General features: G+C 40.0%; 1 gene segment (V, D, J or C); it reads left to right on the top strand.

Moving 5' to 3' along the window:
* The first annotated feature begins 1,432 nt into the window (after nt 1–1,432).
* Nucleotides 1,433–21,749, top strand: LOC130367603 (T cell receptor delta constant-like). The segment is given in 6 exon segments: nt 1,433–1,552; nt 6,303–6,384; nt 11,927–12,178; nt 13,763–13,834; nt 14,040–14,156; nt 21,492–21,749. Coding segments are annotated over 5 exon segments (642 nt in total).
* The last annotated feature ends 1,330 nt before the right edge of the window (nt 21,750–23,079 follow it).

Here is a 23,079-nt window from a genome sequence, read left to right on the forward strand (position 1 = left end):
ATGATATTTTCTTAAACCAATATAATAATTAAGTAAAACGAATTAACACGGCTGATCCCTGTGAAATGCTCCCCTTGTTAAGGCACTACTATGTGCCATACATGGGTTGTTTGCGGAGTAAATTGCCATGCTATGTTTAGGGCACTTTGCATATGTATCTCGATCATACAGGTCTGCCGCAGCACAGCTTTGCTCAGTTCACTACTTGTTGTGTTTTTTGTTTGCATGAGCCTTCAAAAAGGCTTTCTGGGCTGTATGGTACACGATGAGTCTTGTGTATGAATGAACAGGACATCCACCTGTAAACAACCCACACACAGGCTGGGGATGAGCACTTCTTATTAGCCTTCAAAAAGGCTTGCTGGGCTTTGTAGTACACAGTGCTTTTTACATATTTACCATGCTTTTACCGGTTCCTGCGAGCCGTGAAAAACGCGAAATTCTGGTCGAATGCGGGTTTGCCACAGTCAGTTCGCTCCTCTCTAGTCAACATGTACTCCAGCATATGCACTCCAATTTGAACATGCTGCTGCTCCCTGTGGAAGGGGTACCGCTGGCAGAGGTAGTGGAGTGTTGACTCAGTGGGGAGGGGAGAAGTCTGCTGCTGATACAGTGGTATGTTCTTTCAGCACCAATCAGATCATGTGTTTTCTGCAAAAATAAGTAAATAAAAAATAAACTTTGAAAAAATTGCTTTATGGATAAAAATTTTCAACAAGTTTAAATCTGCTGCATACAGTGGCATGTTGGCATATTTGATGTACAGGATTTGAAGCTGCAGATTTTAAGCTATAGAGTTCAATGTAAACTAATTGACTGAACACAGCTTCAAATCTGCAGCTTCAAATCCTGTACATCAAATATGTGCAGGATACTGTACAAGTCAATAGACCGTTAATAAGAATTTCAACAACTTTAAGTCAGCTACACACATGGGCATGTGTCATTCAGCGACAAGTAGAAAATGGCAATGATTTACTATTGTAAACACGACATGTCTTGTCGGGTTGTGCGCCAGATTTGGAAAAGCCCGACCAACTCACCATTCTACTTAGAAATCCCCCCCCCCCCCAAAAAAAATGGGCATGACTGTCGGGGGAAAGGGGGTGTGGCCACTGAAAAGGGGCGTGTCCCCGTCATTTTCACAAAAACCCAACATATTTACTAAGGTTTCCACAGAGAATGTGGTGGATTTGAGCTGAGGAAAACCCTACAGATCAGAGCAGGTGTAAAAAAAAAGCAAAATGTAGGGAAAAGTGCAAAATGTAGGGAAATCTTAGTAAATATCGTGGAAAAAAAATTGTAAGGAATAAAACCCACAAACAAAACTACACTCCACTCTTAGTAAATCAGGGCCAATGTGTTCTCATTATTAGTCTTGTGATCATGATGTGGATGTTCTACTGCTGGAAGCTCAGAGGAGAGGCAAAAGATGGAAGAAGATGAAGTGTCTGTCAATTACATCTATACGTCTGACAATCATTTCTATCCAGGGGAGATAGAAAGGAGGATGACCTGTAGAGAAAGACTCATGAATGATGTGAGGCAGGAGGTAATTCTGACCTGGAAGCTTTTCATCTTGCATATGGAGATCTCATTCTCACCGATCTGCATTCCCATTTTAGGCACAGGAATCAATTTTAGCACTGCAGCACTGCAGAATATGTTAGTGTTATATAGATAAACAAAAGTTAATGTCAGGGCCATCCTTAACACAGGGCGAAAGGGGCAGTTGCCCTGGGCCCAGTTATTCCCAAGCAGCTTCCCCTTGAGCCCTGCACTTTAGCTTTTAATTGTGTGTGTATCTTTAAGAGACGCACTGAAAATTCAAAGTACTTCCTGCCCACCTTTTCTCTCTCCTGTGGACAGCCATGAACTGTGATTCCCGCACACATAGGCAGACACTGCTGATACTTCCCTCCCCCCCTCTAGTGACTGCAGCCAGAGACTGGTGTAGGATACTATTGAAAAAAAGTTGTGAATGCTGCAGAGGACTTTTTGACAGGCAGGTGTGGCTTTTCCTTCAATCAAAAGCTCCATTTCCCCTGCCTATGTAAATCTGAAGCCTGGGAAAGCTGAGTGGTCCCTACTGCTGGTTCTGGTATGTCTTTTTATGAACACACATCATGTCCCTAGGGATTACGGTATTTAGGAAGTGACTAATTTAAATTTTTATATGATATTTAACATGTTTTGTCTACAGTAATAAATAAATGTCATCTAAACATTTTATCAGAGCTCCATCATTTCTTTATATTCCCTTACCTTTGGGAACGTATATTCATATAAGGAATAAGGACCAGCACCAGCTGTAGTGCCCATTTTTTAAGCAAGGCCACCTAGCTTTCCCAAGCTTCTGATATACAGTATGCGAATACTGGTAAACTACTCTCTGCCTTTGGGGGACCTTAGTACTATATGGAGGCAGTGTGGGGGACCTAACTACTATATGGTGACAGTGTGAACGGTCTAACTACTACACGATGGCACTGTGAGGGACCTTACAACTAAACGGGGGGCAGTAGGGGGGTCCTTATTACTATAGTGTGCAGTGTAGGGGCCTTACTACTAAATTAGAGGTGAGCATTGTGTGAGAAGCCTAAAACATTTGGCAGATTCTGCAGTTACAAGGCAAGAGAAGTCTTCATAATGCCATGGCTGGATAGGGAAGAGAACTGAAAATCCAATCAGAGAATACGCCACCTGTGACTTACTACATGTAACTGTAAATGATCACCTCTATGGTCTGCAGAGCCTGTGAAGTGCTGGTATCTACTTTTATATGGTCACTATATGGGGGGGGGGGGGGTAAAATATTGCTTTATATATAGTAGATTTTTTTTCAATAATAGAATGATGGTGTTATCCAGTCACTATGTGGTGTATTGGTAGCGGTCATGGTGTGGTGAGATTATGTGGTATTAAGTAATAGGTGGAGTAGAAGATGCCCCAAAAATTGCTTGCCCATGGTTAAAAGATAATTAAAGGTGGCCTGAATTATTATTTGTTTTACTGTGCAATGTAACTGTAGAGGAGGAGGAATCCACTGACACTGGGCTAAATATCATACCATCAGACTCTTCCTTCTTCTGAGATGACCGAGAATGAGTCAAACAGTCCGCATTGGTTCGCAATGTATTCCATGAGGTATTCTGCCAAAAGAAGGAACAAGATCATTCTTAGGGTGGAGGAATTTCAGCAGCAGAAAGTTCCACTGTGGAATCCCATTGACAGAATAGGACTGTGGAATTTCCCAGCCAAAATTTCAAAGCGGAAGGTGTAGGTAAGGGTTAATTTAATTATCATTCATTTTTATTTGACATATAGGTAATATGTGTACCAGGTATTATTGAAATATCTCCAGCCGTACAGAAGTTATGGGAAAACATGCATTTCCTATTTATTTGCATGGGACTTTAAACAAATACCCAGACCCTCACAAATGGGGGTAGTTAAGGGTTAAATTAACTATCCCATATTTTAAGTGGACATATAAGTAACATGTGACCAAGTATTATTGAAATATCTCCAGCCATTTGGAAGTTATGCAGTAACATGTATTTCCCATAGACTTGTATGGGACTTTAAACAAAAACCCCAACCATGGCAAATGGGGGTGAGTAAGGATTAATTACCTATCCTATGTTTGTTGTTGACATATAAGTATAATATCTTTAGCCATTTGGACGTGATTGGGGAATATAAATACACACATTGAGTTTTTATATATATATATATATATATATATATATATGTATATATAGATTAGTGTCACGATTCGGCTTACAGGTGGTGGATCCTCTGTGTCAGCGAGGGATTGGCGTGGACCGTGCTGGTGGACCGGTTCTAAGAGGCTACTGGTGTTCACCAGAGCCCGCCGCAAAGCGGGATGGTCTTGCTGCGGCAGTAGCAACCAGGTCGTATCCACTAGCAACGGCTCAACCTCGCTGACTGCTGAGAAGGCGTGGGACAGAAGGACTAGGCAGAGGCAAGGTCAGACGTAGCAGAAGGTCGGGGCAGGCGGCAAGGTTCGTAGTCAAGATGGAAAGCAGGAGTTCAGGTAACACAGGCTTTGGACAACACTAAACGCTTTCACTGGCACAAGGCAACAAGATCCGGCAAGGGAGTGCAGGGGCAGTGCGCAGATATAGCCAGGGAGCAGGTGGAAGCCAATTAAGCTAATTGGGCCAGGCACCAATCATTGGTGCACTGGCCCTTTAAGTCTCAGAGAGCCGGCGCGCGCGCGCCCTAGAGAGCGGAGCCGCGCGCGCCAGCACATGACAGCAGGGGACCGGGACGGGTAAGTGACTTGGGATGCGATTCGCGAGCGGGTGCGTCCCGCTGTGCGAATCGCATCCCCGACGGCCATGTCAGTGCAGCGCTCCCGGTCAGCGGGACCGACCGGGGCGCTGCAGGGAGAGAGACGCCGTGAGCGCTCCGGGGAGGAGCAGGGACCCGGAGCGCTCGGTGTAACAATTAGTTAGGAGTAGCCGTATTAGTCCAGTGACTATTAAAAGGTATTACAAGATACTGTAACTACCGATGATTTTGCTTTATATATATATATATATATATATACATATATATATATACATATATATATATATATATATATATATATATATGTAGTAAAATATTGTGATTTTCAGTCCACCATAGACTATGCATTAAAAAAAAAAACACACAAGTCTGCTTTAACAAGTGTGGGGGGCGTAAAAAGAAAAAAAATACCTCAGGAAAGCTCTAACCAACTTTTTGACAACATTTTATTGGGAATTATATAGGTATATAATCCTCAATCTCCCTATACAAACTCTTACCCTAATAAATAATCATAAATCCCTAAAAACAATTGTAAAATAAGCAAGGTGGCTATGACGTTTCTTTGTTCATGGTGGCAGTGTTTTGGTTCAACTTATTAGGCACCACGATCTGAACAAAGGTAAGTGTTGTGAAGTCAATAAAAGACCTAATTAAGCACAAAAGGAAGGATTAAAGTGTCTGTACCTGTGTGTGACAGTGGTCTCGCAATTCTTCTGTGATTTTTACCCCAATATTTATTTTTAATAGCATACAAAAGGACGGAGGTGATTTACCCAGGATGCAGTGTGGCCGAGACATGACATCACTAGTCAGGTGTACAAAACGAGCCTGTCCTGCTTTAATGGGTGGAGTGAACGCTGGATGGGAGGAAGATCATTCTGCAACTAATTGTGCTTTAACAGCTGTAGGCACCCTGGTCAGAAAACACTGGTGTAGTTTGAGGGAACAAACTCCAACTGGAAATACCCAGTTCACAAAAAGCCACAGCATTATAGTAATCTCCCAACATAGCCATTTAGCCCCAAAACAAGCGCAGATCCTTCCTAAGCAGTCTTACTGTCTGGCAGGTATGTACTAAAATCGCCTTATGGTGGATAACCCCTTTAAATGAGCATGCGTCATCTTCTTGCGAACTTGCGGAAATATTCTGCTCAAATATTCTGCTGCAACACAGCAGAAACATCTGCCACATATTTCTGTGTCTGCAGAAACAATGAGCTTGTTCGATTTTTCTGTGGATTCCACAGGTCTACACAATTGGCTGTTAAAAATAGCCAAGAGATAAAAAGGATAAAAAGTAAGAGTCCTCAGCTGTTGATCACTTATAATGTCTAACTGAAAAAATTATAGCAAATAGTAAGCAAGATGCACCAATGACAAAGATCCTGAGGAAAATATATGTATTTTCAGTTACAACTTTTTAATCTGTTACAACATATTATGGTTAAATGAACTACCTATTTTCTCATTTTTATATATATATATATATATATATATATATATATATATATATATATATATATATATATGAACTTCAAAAGGTTATATACCCCACCTTCATACTATACACATTTACGTTGAGGGAGTTTTTGAACAGGCATATTTCATAGTGTACCTGGAGTACCACAGTGATACATGCAGAGCATCCACCTGTACAAAAACTGTGAAATAGATTAAAACCAACTATAATATAGAAAAAATCAACTGGATTATAACCAATAATTATAGCTAATAGCTATAATATACTTAGAGCTTAGCTCTTTTTGAAAAAATATCTAAAATAAAAAAAAATATATATAAAACACATAGAGCATTTGCAACGTGATATAGTATAGTTTACTTTTCCAAACACTAATGTCTCTAGTGTTTCACAGTTTTCGTTATAGATATTATCATTAATATCTGTAATCATCATAAACCTTTTTTTCTGGAAAAGTCAATTTTAAGAAGTTAATTAATTTCCCTGGAACTCATGTCAGTTTTGTGACAGTGAACTTCCACTGTGTTGGGAAACTGATAGACTGATTTTTGGAACTGGAACACGACTTTATGTCCAGCCAAGTAAGTAACTGAAATATTGCATATCTTTCTATTTTTTATTTGTCTTTTGTATTCAATTTATGTTCAATTCATGGTTTCTGTTAAACATTTTTATCATAATCTGCTTTGTTTATGGTTTGAAATTTGGTTTAAATCTATGTTGTTGTCACTTTTATTACGATTACTCAAATGACTGTATTTTATTAAAACTAGTTTATTCTTAGACAAATGTATATAATTACTAAAATCGAGTGAATTAAGCATATGTAATTGAAATATTTTTAAAAACAAATTTACCCATAACTTAATATACAGTAAATTTAAATATGTAACATGTAAAGGGAACAATATACATTATTTTCAAAATTATGAAAAATGTTACATACCGTATTTCCCCATTACAATTTTATATACTTTCTTATATGTAATACAATTTTATAGCATTCAAAATGGGGAAAAAAATAAGGTAATGTGAAGTATACTTATTTTTAAATTAACGAAACATAATATAATGATAATTAAAAACAGGTACTCCTTGTACACATGTCATGTACACAGAGTATACATGAGACACAGTTTAAGAACCTAAGATTTAGACAATAAACTAATTACATTCAGCTACATTATATTCTGTAATTGGGTAACATTCATTTTTAAGTATAGGTCTACCCCTAGTATAACATTATTTTCATCTCATCCTTATGATGCAAAATATCTCAAAATACAAATGTCATGTCTATAGCTGATGAGCAACTGCTTTTAAACCCAATGCCCTTACTTTGGCCAGTTTCTGTAGGTTATTGATTCTATTTCTTCAGATCATTAGACTAGATTTTACATCATTAGACTAGATGTATTCGAGGCCCAATAAGGTCTCTATATTACGCACATGTTCTTGTTCTTCGGCTGATCGATGGGCATTTTTCACAGGGCAATAGTGTTCGGATAATAATTGCGCCATGTAATAGGACCCCAAGGCTATGATCACCGAGGGTTTTTCAGGGATATTTAATTTGTAAAAATGTATCCGCAAAATCACTGACAAATTGCATCCGCATTCTAAACATTAAAGTGCTCTGTGTAATTCTATGTAAAAATACAGATGCATTTTTTTTTATTTAACAATTTGTTTCTCATTATATATGCATGTTGTATACGTATATGTATCTAAACTAAAAAGTAGTTTAGATTTAAGTTGAAAAAGTCAAATGTGATGAATCTTAAAAATGCTAAACATGCTTAAAACTAAAGAGCATTCATGGGGATAGTATAGATGAAGCAAGAGACTTGTGTAAAATGTGTGACACTTTTGCATCTGAACTTGCTTCATCGATATATTTATCAAGAATTTGTGCCATTTAATGCAACTTTTTGCCATGTTCATCATTTATTGGATTTTTTAGGCTATAAAGGAGGGCATGGCTTAAGAGTTGTGGGTTTTTAGAAACATTTATTATATACAAAAATTAAAGGGGGAAAAGATCTAAGATGCACTTCTTTTCCCCCTTTAATTTTTGTATATAATTGTGCTGGGAAAGACCTTTTGGTTGGGTGCATGACTGCTAACAATATTTCCAGTTTTCTATGTAAACATTTATTATATGCAACTTTTTAAAAAGTCGCATTATTTGTGTGTAACTGCACTCCATTTTTAAGGTGACACAAAAAACCACACAACAAAAAAGTGCATTGAAAAAATGTATTAATTAATCATACATCATGTGACAATATCATAAATTTTCAGCAAATAAAACTGGCATAAGGGAGAAAGGGCTATCTGTATGCAATTGTACTGTAAGCTTAGTGTGAATAGAAGGGAGGGAGGAAAGAGCTATAGTATCAGCTTATGCTGGGTATTTCTCAGCTATTCACGGGAAACAGACACAAAGGAAACACACACACAGAAAAGTGTTACTGAGCCAGGATTTACCTTTCAGTTAGTTGTGAACCATAAGGTAAGGATAAATATTTTCTATGTATCATAATGATTATTAATTTTGTTTTTCTATTGCATTCTATAAAAAAATGATGTGTCATATATCTGACCTACTTTTAAAGTGGGTAACTTAGTGTAATACTAAATTAGTCTTATTGCTAAACCTATGAGACACCATATTTCTTCCATGGGTCAGAGGTATACATCAGGAATATTCCCCATCATGTACTTGCAACATATACCTCTGATGTATGTAACTGTGTAGCCATACATTAAGGCTGGGTTCACATACAGTGGGGATCAAAAGTTTGGGCACCCCAGGTAAAAATTTGTATTAATGTGCATGAAGAAGCCAAGGAAAGATGGAAAAATCTCCAAAAGGCATCAAATTACAGATTAGACATTCTTATAATATGTCAACAAAAGTTAGATTTTATTTCCATCATTTACACTTTCAAAATAACAGAAAACAAAAAAATGGCATCTGCAAAAGTTTGGGCACCCTGCAGAGTTAATATTTTTTATTATACTTTAATTATACTTTTTGGCAAGTATAACAGCTTGTAAACGCTTTTTGTAGCCAGCCAAGAGTCTTTCAATTGTTTGAGGTATCTTTGCCCATTCTTCCTTACAAAAGTCTTCCAGTTCTTTGAGATTTCTGGGCTGTCTGTCACGCACTGCTCTTTTAAGGTCTATCCATAGATTTTCAATTATGTTGAGATCAGGAGATTGTGAAGGCCATGGCAAAACCTTCAGTTTAATCCTCTTGATGTAATCCCCCGTGGATTTCGAAGTGTGTTTAGTATCATTATCCATTTGTAGAAGCCATCCTTTCTTTAACTTCAGCTTTTTCACAGATGGCATCAAGTTAGCATCCATAATTTGCAGAAATTTTATTGAATCCATTTTTCCTTCTACTCGTGAGATTCCCTGTGCCACTGGCTGCAATACAACCCCAGAGCATGATTGATCCACCCCATGCTTAACAGTTGGACAGAGGTTCTTTTCATTAAATTATGAAATTAAGAAATTATTAAATTACCCTTCTTCTCCAAACGTACCTTTGCTCATTCTGGCCAAAAAGTTACATTTTAACCTCATCAGTCCACAGAACTTGTTTCCAAGAAGTTTTCTTCTGATGACTCTTCCATGAAGACCATATTTGTACAAGTATCTCTTTATAGTGGAATAGTGTACCACAACTCCAGTGTCTGCCAGATCTTTCTGGAGGGATTGTGCAGTCAAACGTGGGTTTTGAATTGTTTTTCTCTCAATCCTGCGAGCTGTTCTGTTTGATATTTTTCTTGGTCTTCCAGATCTTGCTTTAACTTCCACTGTTCCTGAGGACTGCCATTTCTTAATTACATTCTGAACAGAGGATATTGACATCTGAAAATGTTTTGATATCTTCTTATAGCCTTCTCCAGCTTTGTGAGCATCAACTATTTTCAGTTTCAGATTTCTAGACAACTGCTTAGAATAACCCATGGTGCTGATTGTTGGGGCAAGGTCAGATGAGTCTAGGCATTTAAAACCTTTGAGATTGACATCACCTGATCTTCCCAGATGATGATTGAGAACAATCCATGACACTGGCAGGTCTCAGCTTTGCAAAGGGGGCAGTGCATGCTATAAATTCTGCAGGGTGCCCAAACTTTTGCAGACGCCATTTTTTTGTTTTCTGTTATTTTGAAAGTGTAAATGATGGAAATAAAATCTAACTTTGGTTGACATATTATAAGAATGTCTAATCTGTAATTTGATGCCTTTTGGAGATGTTTCCACCTTTCCTTTGCTTCTTTATGCACATTAATACAATTTTTTACCTGGGGTGCCCAAAATTTTGATTCCCACTGTATGTCCGGCATCCTGCATCGATGAACTCATCCTAGATCTCAACACAACTGATGCCATAACAACGTGCATCAATTGTATGACATCAGGCGTTTATAGTTTCTGGACGCTGGACAAAGGAGCGCAGCTCACGTGTCTTCCAGCATGTCCAACCATCCGGCGTTAAAATTGAGACACTGGATTATTGTGAACTGTTCCATTCAAATGAATGGGATCAGTTCTAGCATCAGTTTCCCTCTGGTGCACGCTGGAGGAAAACTATGCCAGATGCCGGACATATGTGAACGCAGCCTTACATATGTTATCTACTGGCTGAAATACAAAAAGAACTATACTATGCGGAAAAGTTTTTTTGAGGTGACCCATTGTAGAGAAAAGAGCAGTCTGCTGTATATTGTTATACAATAAAAAGTATGCTGGTGTATACAACCTTGACAGAAGCCAAGGACACTCTTTTAGCCTCTGTTGGGTCAATGGAAGCCTATGACTAAGTTTGGCATATACACGGGAGCGTTCTTGATTCATACAAGATTTATCAATCTGTCCAAGACAAAAACTGTCTTTTTTGCCGACAACAACCAATTACAGCTCAGCTTTCATATCTTACCGAGCTCAAGTAAAAATAAAGCTGGACTGTGATTGGTTGCTGTAGGCAAACCACTCCAGTTTTTGCCTCGGACAAGCACCTAAATGCCCGAAACCTCTCAATAGTACAACAATATACACTTTTCAAGACAGAACACAAATGATAACAAGGGAGATTTATCATTGTTGCTTTTGGAAAGTGAGTTTTGAAGTTTTTGTTTTTTTTTACATATTTATCATACTATCACAGGGGGTTGATAAATTTGGTGAACATAAGCAAACAACAATAAATCACTTCAGAACAGCACTTTGTAACACCACCTCCTCTCCTCTGTGGTTTTTCTGCACAAAAAGTCTCAGTTGCGACTTTTTGTGAGACTTTTTAAAAGGGCTCTCCAAAGGCAAGGCAGATCTAGCCAGGTTTGAAATGCGACTTTTTGGAGGGGTTTGAAACATTTTTATGTGTACATAACATGTGCACTTCATAAATTCGCAACCACTGCAAAGGGAAAACTGAAAATTGCTTAGGTATAATGCTGTTTGCTACTTTATGCCTACCTAGAAAAGTAGCAAAAAAAAGTGCTACAGTGCATGGGCAACATTTTGTGCACCTGGAGTAAGCAAAAAAAAAAGCTCTAAATGCAGTGATAAATCTCCTCCAATCTCCTTTCCTATAGGGAACTGATTCAAGGGCGCTGTACATATGATAAAGCTGTTAAAATACATAAGGCAAAAAGCAAGTACAATAAATATGAATAAACTAAATGAAAGACTAGAACATATGGAAATGGGACCCTGCCTATAAGGGGTTACAGTCTACAATACAAACACAATACAAAAAAATAAGAATTTCTTTTAAAATAAAATAAACTTAAGACTACATTTTTCTTAACTAATTAATTCATTAATTCATTTATTCATTCCAAATTAATGCCACTTCAGTAAGAAGTTATTTAGACTTTAGGAAGCTGAAACCTAAATATAGTAATCTCATTCTACTTCTTTTCATGTTGTGCAACATATTACTGATACTTATCAGATGATATTATCTGTTCTTTATATCTCAATATTTTCCCTTGATTTTAACCAAATATAAGCCAATCAAAATTAATATTATGGTGGATTTAGAGAATAGTTAAATGTGGAATTTTCTTTTATGAATATAACTGTGGTCTTTTGTTATTCCAGGGGAGAGACCAACCACAGCTCCTCATGTGTTTGAGCTGAAAGATAATAGTGATGTCCCCACTATCGCCTGCCTGGCAAAAGATTTCTACCCTAAGGATGTTGAAATTTATGTTAATAACAGGAAACAAGAAAATGTTAGTACAGTTTTGTCTAAAGAAGGATTGTACAGTGCGGTCAGTGTTCAGACTATGAAGTCAGATAACTTTAAATGTGAAGTCAAGCAAGACCAGAACACGATTACAGCTGTCAAAGGTAAAAAAGTATTTAATATTTTTGATTTTCCAAAATAACATATATGTATTAATTTCTGGTCTGTTTAACCCTATAAGAAGTCCAGATGTAGTCAACATTTATGCTGTAAGAATGAAAATAAATCAGGGAAAAATGTAAGGGAAAAAAAAGCCTATTCTTATTGCTGTAATTGCATGTATACCTTAGAGCAGTGTTTCCCAACCAGGCTGCCTTTAGCTGTTGCAAAAAACACAAATGCAGTGTTAACCCAGTCTTACATCTATCCATACAAATCTAACAATAATTTCCACAAAGATTCATTTAGAAATATTACCTTAAAATTTCAATTAGAAAATATTTTTTCAGAAAATACAGTAGCCATTATATAGTGGACAATGTAGCATTACGAGCTACTAACATTGACCATGATAGGTTTATATACATTTTCCAACAATGGAAAGTTGGGGCTGTATAAGTTATTTAAGAATGCAAGAACTATGTAAAAAAGTGATACTAAGGCAATTTAACCCCTTAAGGACTGAGCCTTTTTCCGTTTTTGCACTTGTTTTTTCCTTACCTTTTAAAAATCCTAACCCTTCCAATTTTGTACCTACAGACACGATGATGGCTTGTTTTTTGCACCACCAACTCTACTTTAAGTACAAAATGAATGTCCAGCACTAGGTGTTCAGATACAAATTCTTGGCTCTGTTTTAGGATCAACATGATAAAACAGGCACAATGAAACCTCTTAGAGGTTTCATCGTGCCTGTTTTATCCTGTTGATCCCAATAAGGAGCCAATACCTAGTGCTGGACATTTGTTTTGTACTTGGATCTTGCATTGAAGCTGGGGCGGTGACGGCGGGTCCGCGGCACAGGTGTGCTCAGTGAGTTGGAGTGGAGCTGTACTACTACCAATATTACCAACTCTACTTTGTAATGAAATCAGTCATTTTACCCAAAAATCTATTCCATTTTTTTATGGAAAAAGGGGGGTGATTCAAACTTTTATTAGGGAAGGGGATAAATCCCATTTATTAACAATTTTTTTACCCTTTTTTTGCAATGTTATAGCCCCCATAGGGGACTATAACATACAATATATTGATTGCAGACACTGATCAATGCTATTCCATAGCATAGCATTGATCGGTGTCATCGACGCTCCACTGCTCGTGCCTGGATTTCAGTCACGGAGCAGTGAATCGGCAATCGGACAACAAGGAGGCAGGTAAGGAACCTCCTCGTGTTTCACCGCGGTTGTCCTAATCAGCCCGACTGAGCTGCCGGGAAGCTTTTAGTTTCACATTAGACACAGGGATCAACTTTGATCACCGAGTCTAAAGAGTTAATGCCGGACATCTGCCTGAACGGCAGTGTCTGGCATTAGCCACGGGTTCTGGCTGCTGACAGCAGCCAAGACCATGCGGGTATGATACGAGCTCAGCTCCTGAGCTCGCTTCATAACCCTGCCATGCAGCAGCACCGTTAATATGCAGTGTTCTGCAGCAAGGGGTTAAGGAAGAAATGGCTACAAAAACAGAAGAAAAGACCAAGAGGTATGGTATCAGCTTTAAGTACTTTTTCCCATTTTATTATGCAGAATTTAATCGCACATCTGAAGAGGAAAAAGATCTTATAGTCCCCGAATGTGAGAAAATAGATGGCACTGGAGGTCAGTGATACATTATACACGCTGAGTAAATAAAATGTCATATGTCTCTATTATAGTATATACTAAATATGGATTTTGGTATCATACAACAGAAATAAGGTCCTTTTAACATCACAAGCTGGAAATCCATTTTCCTATGTGTCTTTTTACAAATCAGAGAGGTGAGATTGTTTTTATATTCATTAAACACTTTTCTGTATTTCAGATCACAGCACTGAACAAATAAATACGCTCTCCTTTACTGTACTGGGGATGAGGGTATTGTTTGCCAAAACTGTGGCCTTTAACCTTCTCTTGAGTGCAAAGATCTTCATAATGTAAGGTAAGAACAACCTAACTAAACATCTAAAATAACAAAAAATATGCTTTCAGTAAAAAAAACTGCAGTGAATGCTGTAGCAACCATTTTTTTTTTTTTTTTTTTTTTTTAACATTACTGTTAAAAAGATAGAAAAAAAAAAGTGCAGTACCATGTTATCTAGAAAAAAGTGATGGTGACTTTTTTTAAATGAATGGCCTAGTCTCCGGAAGGGCCATCAATATCAGATCAGTAGGGGTCTAACAGTACACATCTGTAGGGTGATGGTCTGTATCGGACACACTCACTTCATGTTTGGGGCCTAGGCTGGGGTTTAGTGGACAATGAGTGAGGAGTCCTGGATGGTAAAACTAAGTCTGGACTGTCTGGAACACAACTGTTCTGCCAATACTTGTACAGAGCAGTCATTGCCTGTACTCCAAACCACTCATAACTATGCATTAGGACATGGAGCCTCCTAAAAAAATGTTTACACATTGCTGCAATATGATCTTTCCTCTAACTTTGCAGTTGCGCTTTACCCCCCTAAGGGAGCAACCAGTTTTAATTTTTGGAATTTCATTTTATCCCCCTCACCATCTAAAAGCCATAACTTTTATGTTATGTTTTTTTTTTTTTTTTTTTGTGGGACCAATTGCACTTTGCAATTACACCCTTCTTTTTATTATAAAATATACTGTACAACATTTACTATAACATATAAGGGTGTATTCACACATATAGTATCCCGTGCATATTTGATGTTCAGTCAATTAGTTTACATTGAAATCTACAGCTTGAAATGCTGCGCATTAAATACCCGCAGGATACTGTATGTGTGAATAGACCCTATAAAAGTATTTGATGCAAATGTGGGGGGTTCAGGATACTTCAATTAAAATAACACCCAATTTGTATAGTTTTATGTTTTACTACTATTTTAAAATTGGAAATCTAAAAAGAATTCTTTAAATCCCCCTATTCTGACCCCTATCATTTTTTTTTCTGTCTATGAAGCTGTTTGAGGGTTCATTTTGGACGTGATTTGTAGTTTGCATTGGTTTCATTTTGTGGAACTGAAAAAGTGTAAAGTCATGTGACCTTTTTATTCATGTGTGAAAGGTATATAACCACAGTTAACCTAGCACCCAAGTATTGGGGCACTTAATTGTTATTGTACTGTTTTAATTTAAAAAGGTGCTGACTTTGAGCATTGCCATATCTACCTAGTTGTTGCATTTAAAGAGTAACTGTTTTCAAACTAAACTTTTAATATATTCTTCCTTATGTAATTATGAGAAACTTTGCAATTTACTTGCTGTTAAAATGTTCAACCTTTATATGTTTTTAATGTGATTGAAAAGACGACCACTAGGTGGCTCTGTTCTGTTCACTGTGCAAGTCAAACAGTTAGTTTGGTCTCCTGAGTATGGCAGGAGACCAAACTCAGGAAGTGCATGTGGAGCATGGAAAAGGCACAGCTCTCACAGGCTTCAGTAACGTTGCGCCTGCTGGGGAACGCCCACTTTCTGCTCCCGGGAGCTCACACAATGTAAGCAAGGGGTAAGGTATGATACAGAGCTACTAAAGTTGGGAAAAAATGTAAGGGTAGGAGGGGTGTTAGGAGTAGTTAGGGAATATATTCTGAGTTAGTTTAGAAAATATGGTTTGATGACAGGTACTCTTTAACCCCTTAAGGACTCAGCCCATTTTGGCCTTAAGGACTCAGACAATTTAATTTTTACGTTTTCATTTTTTCCTCCTCGCCTTCTAAAAATCATAACTCTTTTATATTTTCATCCACAGACTAGTATGAGGGCTTGTTTTTTTGCGCGACCAGTTGTCCTTTGTAATGACATAACTCATTATATCATAAAATGTATGGCACAACCAAAAAACACTATTTTTGTGGGGAAATTAAAACGAAAAACGCAATTTTGCTAATTTTGGAAGGTTTCGTTTTCACGCCGTACAATTTATGGTAAAAATGACGTGTGTTCTTTATTCTGAGGGTCAATCCAATTAAAATGATACCCATTATTACATACTTTTATATTATTGTTGCGCTTAAAAAAAATCACAAACTTTTTAACCAAATTAGTACGTTTATAATCCCTTTATTTTGATGACCTATAACTTTTTTATTTTTCTGTATAAGCGGCGGTATGGGGGCTCATTTTTTGCGCCATGATCTGAATTATTTTTTGATACCACATTTGCATATAAAAAACTTTTAATACATTTTTTATAATTTTTTTTTTAATAAAATGTATGAAAAAAGTAGGAATTTTAGACTTTTTTTTTTTTTCGTTCACGCCGTTAACCGTACGGGATCATTAACATTTTATTTTAATAGTTCGGACATTTACGCACGCGACGATACCAAATATGTCTATAGAAAAAAAAATTACGCTTTTTGGGGGTAAAATAGGAAAAAACGGACGTTTTACTTTTTTATTGGGGGAGAGGATTTTTCACTTTTTTTTTACTTTTACATTTTTTTAAATTTTTTTTTACACTTGAATAGTCCCCATAGGGGACTATTCATAGCAATACCATGATTGCTAATACTGATCTGTTCTATGTATAGGACATAGAACAGATCAGTGTTATCGGCGATCTTCTGCTCTGGTCTGCTCGATCACAGACCAGAGCAGGAGACGCCGGGAGCCGCACGGAGGAAGGAGAGGGGACCTCCGTGCGGCGTTATGAATGATCGGATCCCCGCAGCAGCGCTGCGGGCGATCCGATCATTCATTCAAATCGCGCACTGCCGCAGATGCCGGGATCTGTATTGATCCCGGCACCTGAGGGGTTAATGGCGGACGCCCGCGAGATCGCGGGCGTCGGCCATTGCTGGCGGGTCCCTGGCTGCGATCAGCAGCCGGGATCAGCCGCGCATGACACGGGCATCGCTCCGATGCCCGCGGTTATGCTTAGGACGTAAATGTACGTCCTGGTGCGTTAAGTACCACCGCACCAGGACGTGCATTTACGTCCTGCGTCCTTAAGGGGTTAAAGGGGTACACTGCCACTAGACATCTTATCCCCTATCTGGCTGAGATTGCAGGGATTCCCAGCGGCAGGACCCTGCAATCAGACATCGTAAGATGTCTAGGGGCGGAGTACCCCTTTAAGGGGTTCTGTCTGTGAGCATTCTTACATCTACCTATTTGCTGAATTAAAGGGGTTATCCAGCAATAGAAAAACAGAGCTCAGTTCCATTGAATTCCCACACACAACCTGGGAACAGACGTGGATCTGTTTTTGAATGAAATTAGCTCTGTTTTTCTACTCCTGGAAAACCCCTTTAATTACACTAAACCACTGAGGGGGGAATTTATTAAGACCAGAGTTTTATATGCCGGTCTTAAGTAAAATCCAGGTGCATCTATGGCTGCCTATGCAGCAGCCTCAGAAGTTTATGTCAGCTTGAAGCGTTAAGCATGTGGGTGGCCAAGCCTTCTTCATGCCAATCAATGCCTCATCAAATACATTTCTTGCCCACCTGGTGAGCAAGCATAAATTTGCCAAAAGTGTAAACATTTTCGCAAACAAGCGGTTGCTTGATTTTCTTGGATGTTTAATTTTCTCCCCCTCAGTGGCAAACACATGCCCCTCAAGCAATCTAACGATCACAGGTGATTTCTTTTTTTTGGAATCAGAACTAATGCCAAAAGTGTTATAATGAACCCAGCACAATCACAACTTTTGGCATGTCTAGGCATGTCAAAAGTTGTTTTAAATGACGTAATAGAGTAATCTTTTAATACTCAGGTCAAAGAACAGGAAGGAGTAAATGTGATGTCATTTTCTATGTGATATCAGATCAATCATTACTAAGGCACCTTTTACATTGGGTCTTGAGTATTGGTGTACATATACAGTGGGGTAAAAAAGTATTTAGTCAGCCAAAAAATTGTGCAAGTTCTCCCACTTAAAAAGATGAGAGAGGCCTGTAATTTTCATCATAGGTATACCTCAACTATGTGAGACATAATGAGAAAAAAAGATCCTGGAATGGCCTAGCCAGTCTCCAGATCTCCACCCCATAGAAAAGAGGGAGTTGAAAATCCGTGTTACTCAGTGACAGCCCCTAAACATCACTGCTCTAGAGGAGATCTGCATGGAGGAATGGGCCAAAACACCAGCAACAGTGTGTGAAAACCTTGTGAAGACTTTCAGAAAACATTTGACCTTTGTCATTGCCAACAAAGTGTATATAACAAAGCATTGAGATGAACTTTTGTTACTGACCAAACTCTTTTTTTCCAACATAATTTGCAAATAAATTTGTTAAAAATCAGACAATGTGATTTTATGGATTTATTTTCTCATTATGTCTCTCATAGTTGAGGTATACCTATGATGAAAATTACATGCCTCTCTCATCTTTTTAAGTGGGGGAACTTGCACAATTGGTGGCTGACTAAATACTTTTTTACCCCACTGTATACAGTAGAATCTCCCAACTCACGGGGAGAAAAAGTGTCCCCTATTGGGAATAATTGCTTGAAAATCTTTCTAGATGCCACTTTATTCCCCCTGTGCCCTATGCCAAATCATCCCCCATTATGCCTGTGGCACATCATTTCCCCTTTATCCCCTCTGTGCCATTTCATTCTCCCATTATTACCCTCTGTGCAAATTTATCACCACTTCTTTACCATCTTCTGTGCCATTTCTTCCCCCCTGTGCCATTTCATTCCCCCTTTATCCCCCTGTGCCACTTTATCCCCCCTGTACCCTGTGCCAAATCACACCCCCCTTACCCCTTGTGCCACATAACTTTTCCACTTCCCTCCTCCCCCTATTGTTCTTCTTACCTGACCAGCAGGCTCAGGTGCAGGGGTTCTCAGTGGGTTTTGACGTTCTCCTGATGTCCTCTGCGCTGCACTTCCTGAGAGCAGCGGCGGCTGGGGGCACTGACTATTGACATCAGCAGCGTCACTCCTCAGTGCCCGCAGCCGCTGCTGCTCACAGCCTCCCAGTGAAGAACAACAGGGGGAGTAGATAAGGGGAAAAGTGATGTGGCACAAGAGAAATGGCACAGGTAGGATAGGGGGGGGGAATGGCCCAGAGATTGGTAAAGAGGGGGTGATGAATTTGAACAGAGGGTAATAAAAGGGGAATGAATTAGCACGGGGGGGATCAAGGGGATAGGATGTGGCACATGGAGTTAAAAAGGGGGGGGAGGATTTGGAATGAGGGATCAGGGGAGTGGGGAAGAATGATGTGGCCGGCAGATGTACAGAAGCAGGAGAACACATAAGCCTTGTTGTCCCCTATTAGGAGTACTTTGTCCCCTATTGGAAGTGTTTTGTCCCCTATTGGGTGTGTCCGCGTCTGCCTTTGGGAATGTCTCCTATTCGGAGGGTGTAAATACATTAAGTCTTATGGGACTCCGGGGAATGACAGAGAATAAAAAACTGTCCGCTATTGGGGGGTGTCCCCTATTGGGAGGTGTCCGCTAAGGGAGATTTTTACTGTACCAGAAAAGCTCCACAGGTTCATAGGCTGTATACCCCTGGGTTTCCATTTGTTAACCATATAAAATTGTGCAGACTCTACACAGCCGGATTCATTATAAAAACATATGCCATGCGGTATATGTTATTTACAGTGGTGCATTATGTGTAACAGATGACAGTGTGTAGTCATAGGCGTGCGCAGCCTATTGCATTAGGGTGTGCACCCTAAAGCACAAACTCACGCCGCGCGCGTGCATATATGTATATATATACGCACACATACACACAGTTAGTATAGTTCCCCCACATTAGGTGCAGTATAGTCCCCCCACATTAGGTGCAGTATAGTTTCCTCCACATTAGGTGCAGTATAGTTTTCCCCACATTAGGTGCAGTATAGTTTCCCCCACATTAGGTGCAGTATAGTTTCCTCCACATTAGGTGCAGTATAGTTTCCCCCACATTAGGTGCAGTACAGTTTCCCCACATTAGGTGCAGTATAGTTTCCCCACATTAGGTGCAGTATAGTTCCCCCACATTAGGTGCAGTATAGTTCCCCCACATTAGGTGCAGTATAGTTCCCCCACATTTGGTGCAGTATAGTTCCCCCACATTAGGTGCAGTATAGTTCCCCCACATTAGGTGCAGTATAGTTCCCCCACATTAGGTGCAGTATAGTTTCCCCCACATTAGGTGCAGTATAGTTTCCCCCACATTAGGTGCAGTATAGTTTCCCCCACATTAGTTGCAGCATAGTTTCCCCCACATTAGGTGCAGTATACTTTCCCCCACATTAGGTGCAGTATACTTTCCCCCACATTAGGTGCAGTATAGTTTTCCCCACATTAGGTGCAGTATAGTTTCCCCCACATTAGGTGCAGTATAGTTTCCCACATTAGGTGCAGTATAGTTTCCCCCACATTAGGTGCAGTATAGTTTCCCCCACATTAGGTGCAGTATAGTTTCCCACATTAGGTGCAGTATAGTTTCCCCCACATTAGGTGCAGTATAGTTTCCCCCACATTAGGTGCAGTATAGTTTCCCCCACATTAGGTGCAGTATAGTTTCCCCCACATTAGGTGCAGTATAGTTTCCCCCACATTAGGTGCAGTATAGTTTCCCACATTAGGTGCAGTATAGTTTCCCCCACATTAGGTGCAGTATAGTTTCCCCCACATTAGGTGCAGTATAGTTTCCCACATTAGGTGCAGTATAGTTTTCCCCACATTAGGTGCAGTATAGTTTCCCCCACATAGTTTCCCCCACACCAGCTCTTGTTGGTCACTTACCATTCCGGCCGGCGCGCGCATCCTCTTCCTTGAATCTCCGCTCCTCTGTTGCTATGGGCGCACGCACGGGACGTCAATGACGTCCCTGCGTGCGCTACTTCCCGGCGGCCCCTGTGTTTTGAAAGTTAACACGGGGGCCACTGTAGAAAGGTAACCGGGACATCCTTGTGTCCCGAAAAGATCTTTCGGGACACAGGGATGTCCCGAATGTGACGGGGGGGTCCTCTGCGGGCTGCTCATGGTGGCCTCGGATGCCTCCCTGGGCTTGATTAGGGTGTGCCTGGGCACACCCGGCACACCCCGTGCGCACGCCTATGTGTGTAGTGCGAGCATGACTCTTCAGAAGACTGCCTCCACCCCCATTACTTAGAACAGGTACTTTGAATATAGTGTATGCTGTTTTCTTTTTTTTTACAAATTATGCATTGGCCAGAATATACAGGGGCATTATTGTCATCATATTACCATCCTGAACAACAGGTAGGTATTGGTTTGGGCGCCTATATCCTCCTTACAGGTACCCTTTAAACTGATGCATAAATGGGTGTTTTGAGGATGTAATTGCACAGTTTATTACTGATGGTTCTTTCTTTTTGCAGACATCAATGGGCCAAGTGAAGATTATTGTACTTGGACTTTACTCAACTCAATATTTTCATCTAATGGGGCCACAGAATCAGCAGCTTCTTCTGGACTCTCCTAAATATTAAAAGCAGATTCTCCCATATATTATATCTAGATAAATATGAAATACATTTTCATTGTGCCAGTTATTTTGCTGATATTATGTATATTATTTGTGCTTTATCAGAACTAACAGAAAAATGAACCTTGTTGTCCTTAGTAAACCAATAAACTCTCAGCTTTCATTGCTTAAACTGCTCTAGAAAAAATTAAAGATACACTGAAGTCCCTAGGAGCAACAAGGGCAGTAAGGGCTGGACTGGCCATCGGGCACACTGGGCTTTTTTTTGTTTTCTTTTGTCCAGCCCTACAGAAAGTACCCACCTTCATCAACCACAGCACAGAAGCAGAAGACTGCTGTTTAAACAGTCTCCTGCTTCTGCATACCTCCGGTGAGCAGCTTGACAGGGTGAAGAGCCATTGGCTCCTCACCCTGTAATCAATCACAAGAGGTGGTACCTTCTGCTCTCCGGCGCATAAGTGACATTATCAGACGCTGGAGCGCAGTGGAATAGGGAAAAAACAGGCCTGAAGGATCCGACAGGGAAGATGACCAGCAGCAGGAGGTGAGTGTGTTGGCGGAAGGTGGGCAGAGCGGGGGGGACTGCTGTCTAGCTAATGTGGATGTGGGGAACTGCTGCTTACCTAATGTGGGGAACATCTGCTGCGTACCTAAGGCTGGGGACATCTGCTGCCTACCTAATGTGGGGAACTGCTGCCTAGCTAATGTGGGCGACTTCTGCTTTCTACCTAATATGGTGACTTCTGCTTACTACCTAATGTGGGGGACTTCTGCTGCCTACCTAATGTGGGGGACTTCTGCTGCCTACCTAATGTGAGCGAACTGCTGCCTTCCTAATATGGGAAAACTCCTGTCTACCTTATATGGGGATTTCTGCTGCCCACCTAATGTGGGGGCACTGCTGCCTATCTCATGTGGGGGACTTCTGCTTCCTTCCTAATGTAGGGAACTGCTGCCTACCTAAGGTGGGGGACTTCTGCTGCCTAGCTTATGTGGGGGACAATGTACTACATTCCTGTCTAGCTAATATGGGGACTAACTACCAAGCTAATAGGGGGGCTACCTACTACCTACATAGATTATATGGGGGTTTTCATACAGGGGACAGCTATCTGGGGGACTTTACCTACCTGGGGACATGACCTACTAGGGGCCACTACCTACTGGGGGCACTACCTACCTGGGGGACACTACCTACCTGTACCCACATCATACATACATATATCTATTACACACACACATACACACACCTATCATACATACATTCATCTACACACATCATTCATACTAGAGAGGACTTAGTTAAAGGTTGGGGGGGCGAGAAGTCTGGCGGACATTTGAGTTGGAGGGGTGTAACAGAGGAGCTGGGAGGAAAATTTAGGGTACTGGGGAGGGAGCCGAGGACTCTGGAGGAGGATGACGCAGAAGGACAGAGAAGTCTGGAAGAGTAGGGAAAAGAGGGGTCTGGAGGAGGCGGACTG

This window comes from Hyla sarda, chromosome 1 (genome assembly GCF_029499605.1).
Source record: "Hyla sarda isolate aHylSar1 chromosome 1, aHylSar1.hap1, whole genome shotgun sequence".
Lineage (NCBI taxonomy): Eukaryota > Metazoa > Chordata > Amphibia > Anura > Hylidae > Hyla > Hyla sarda.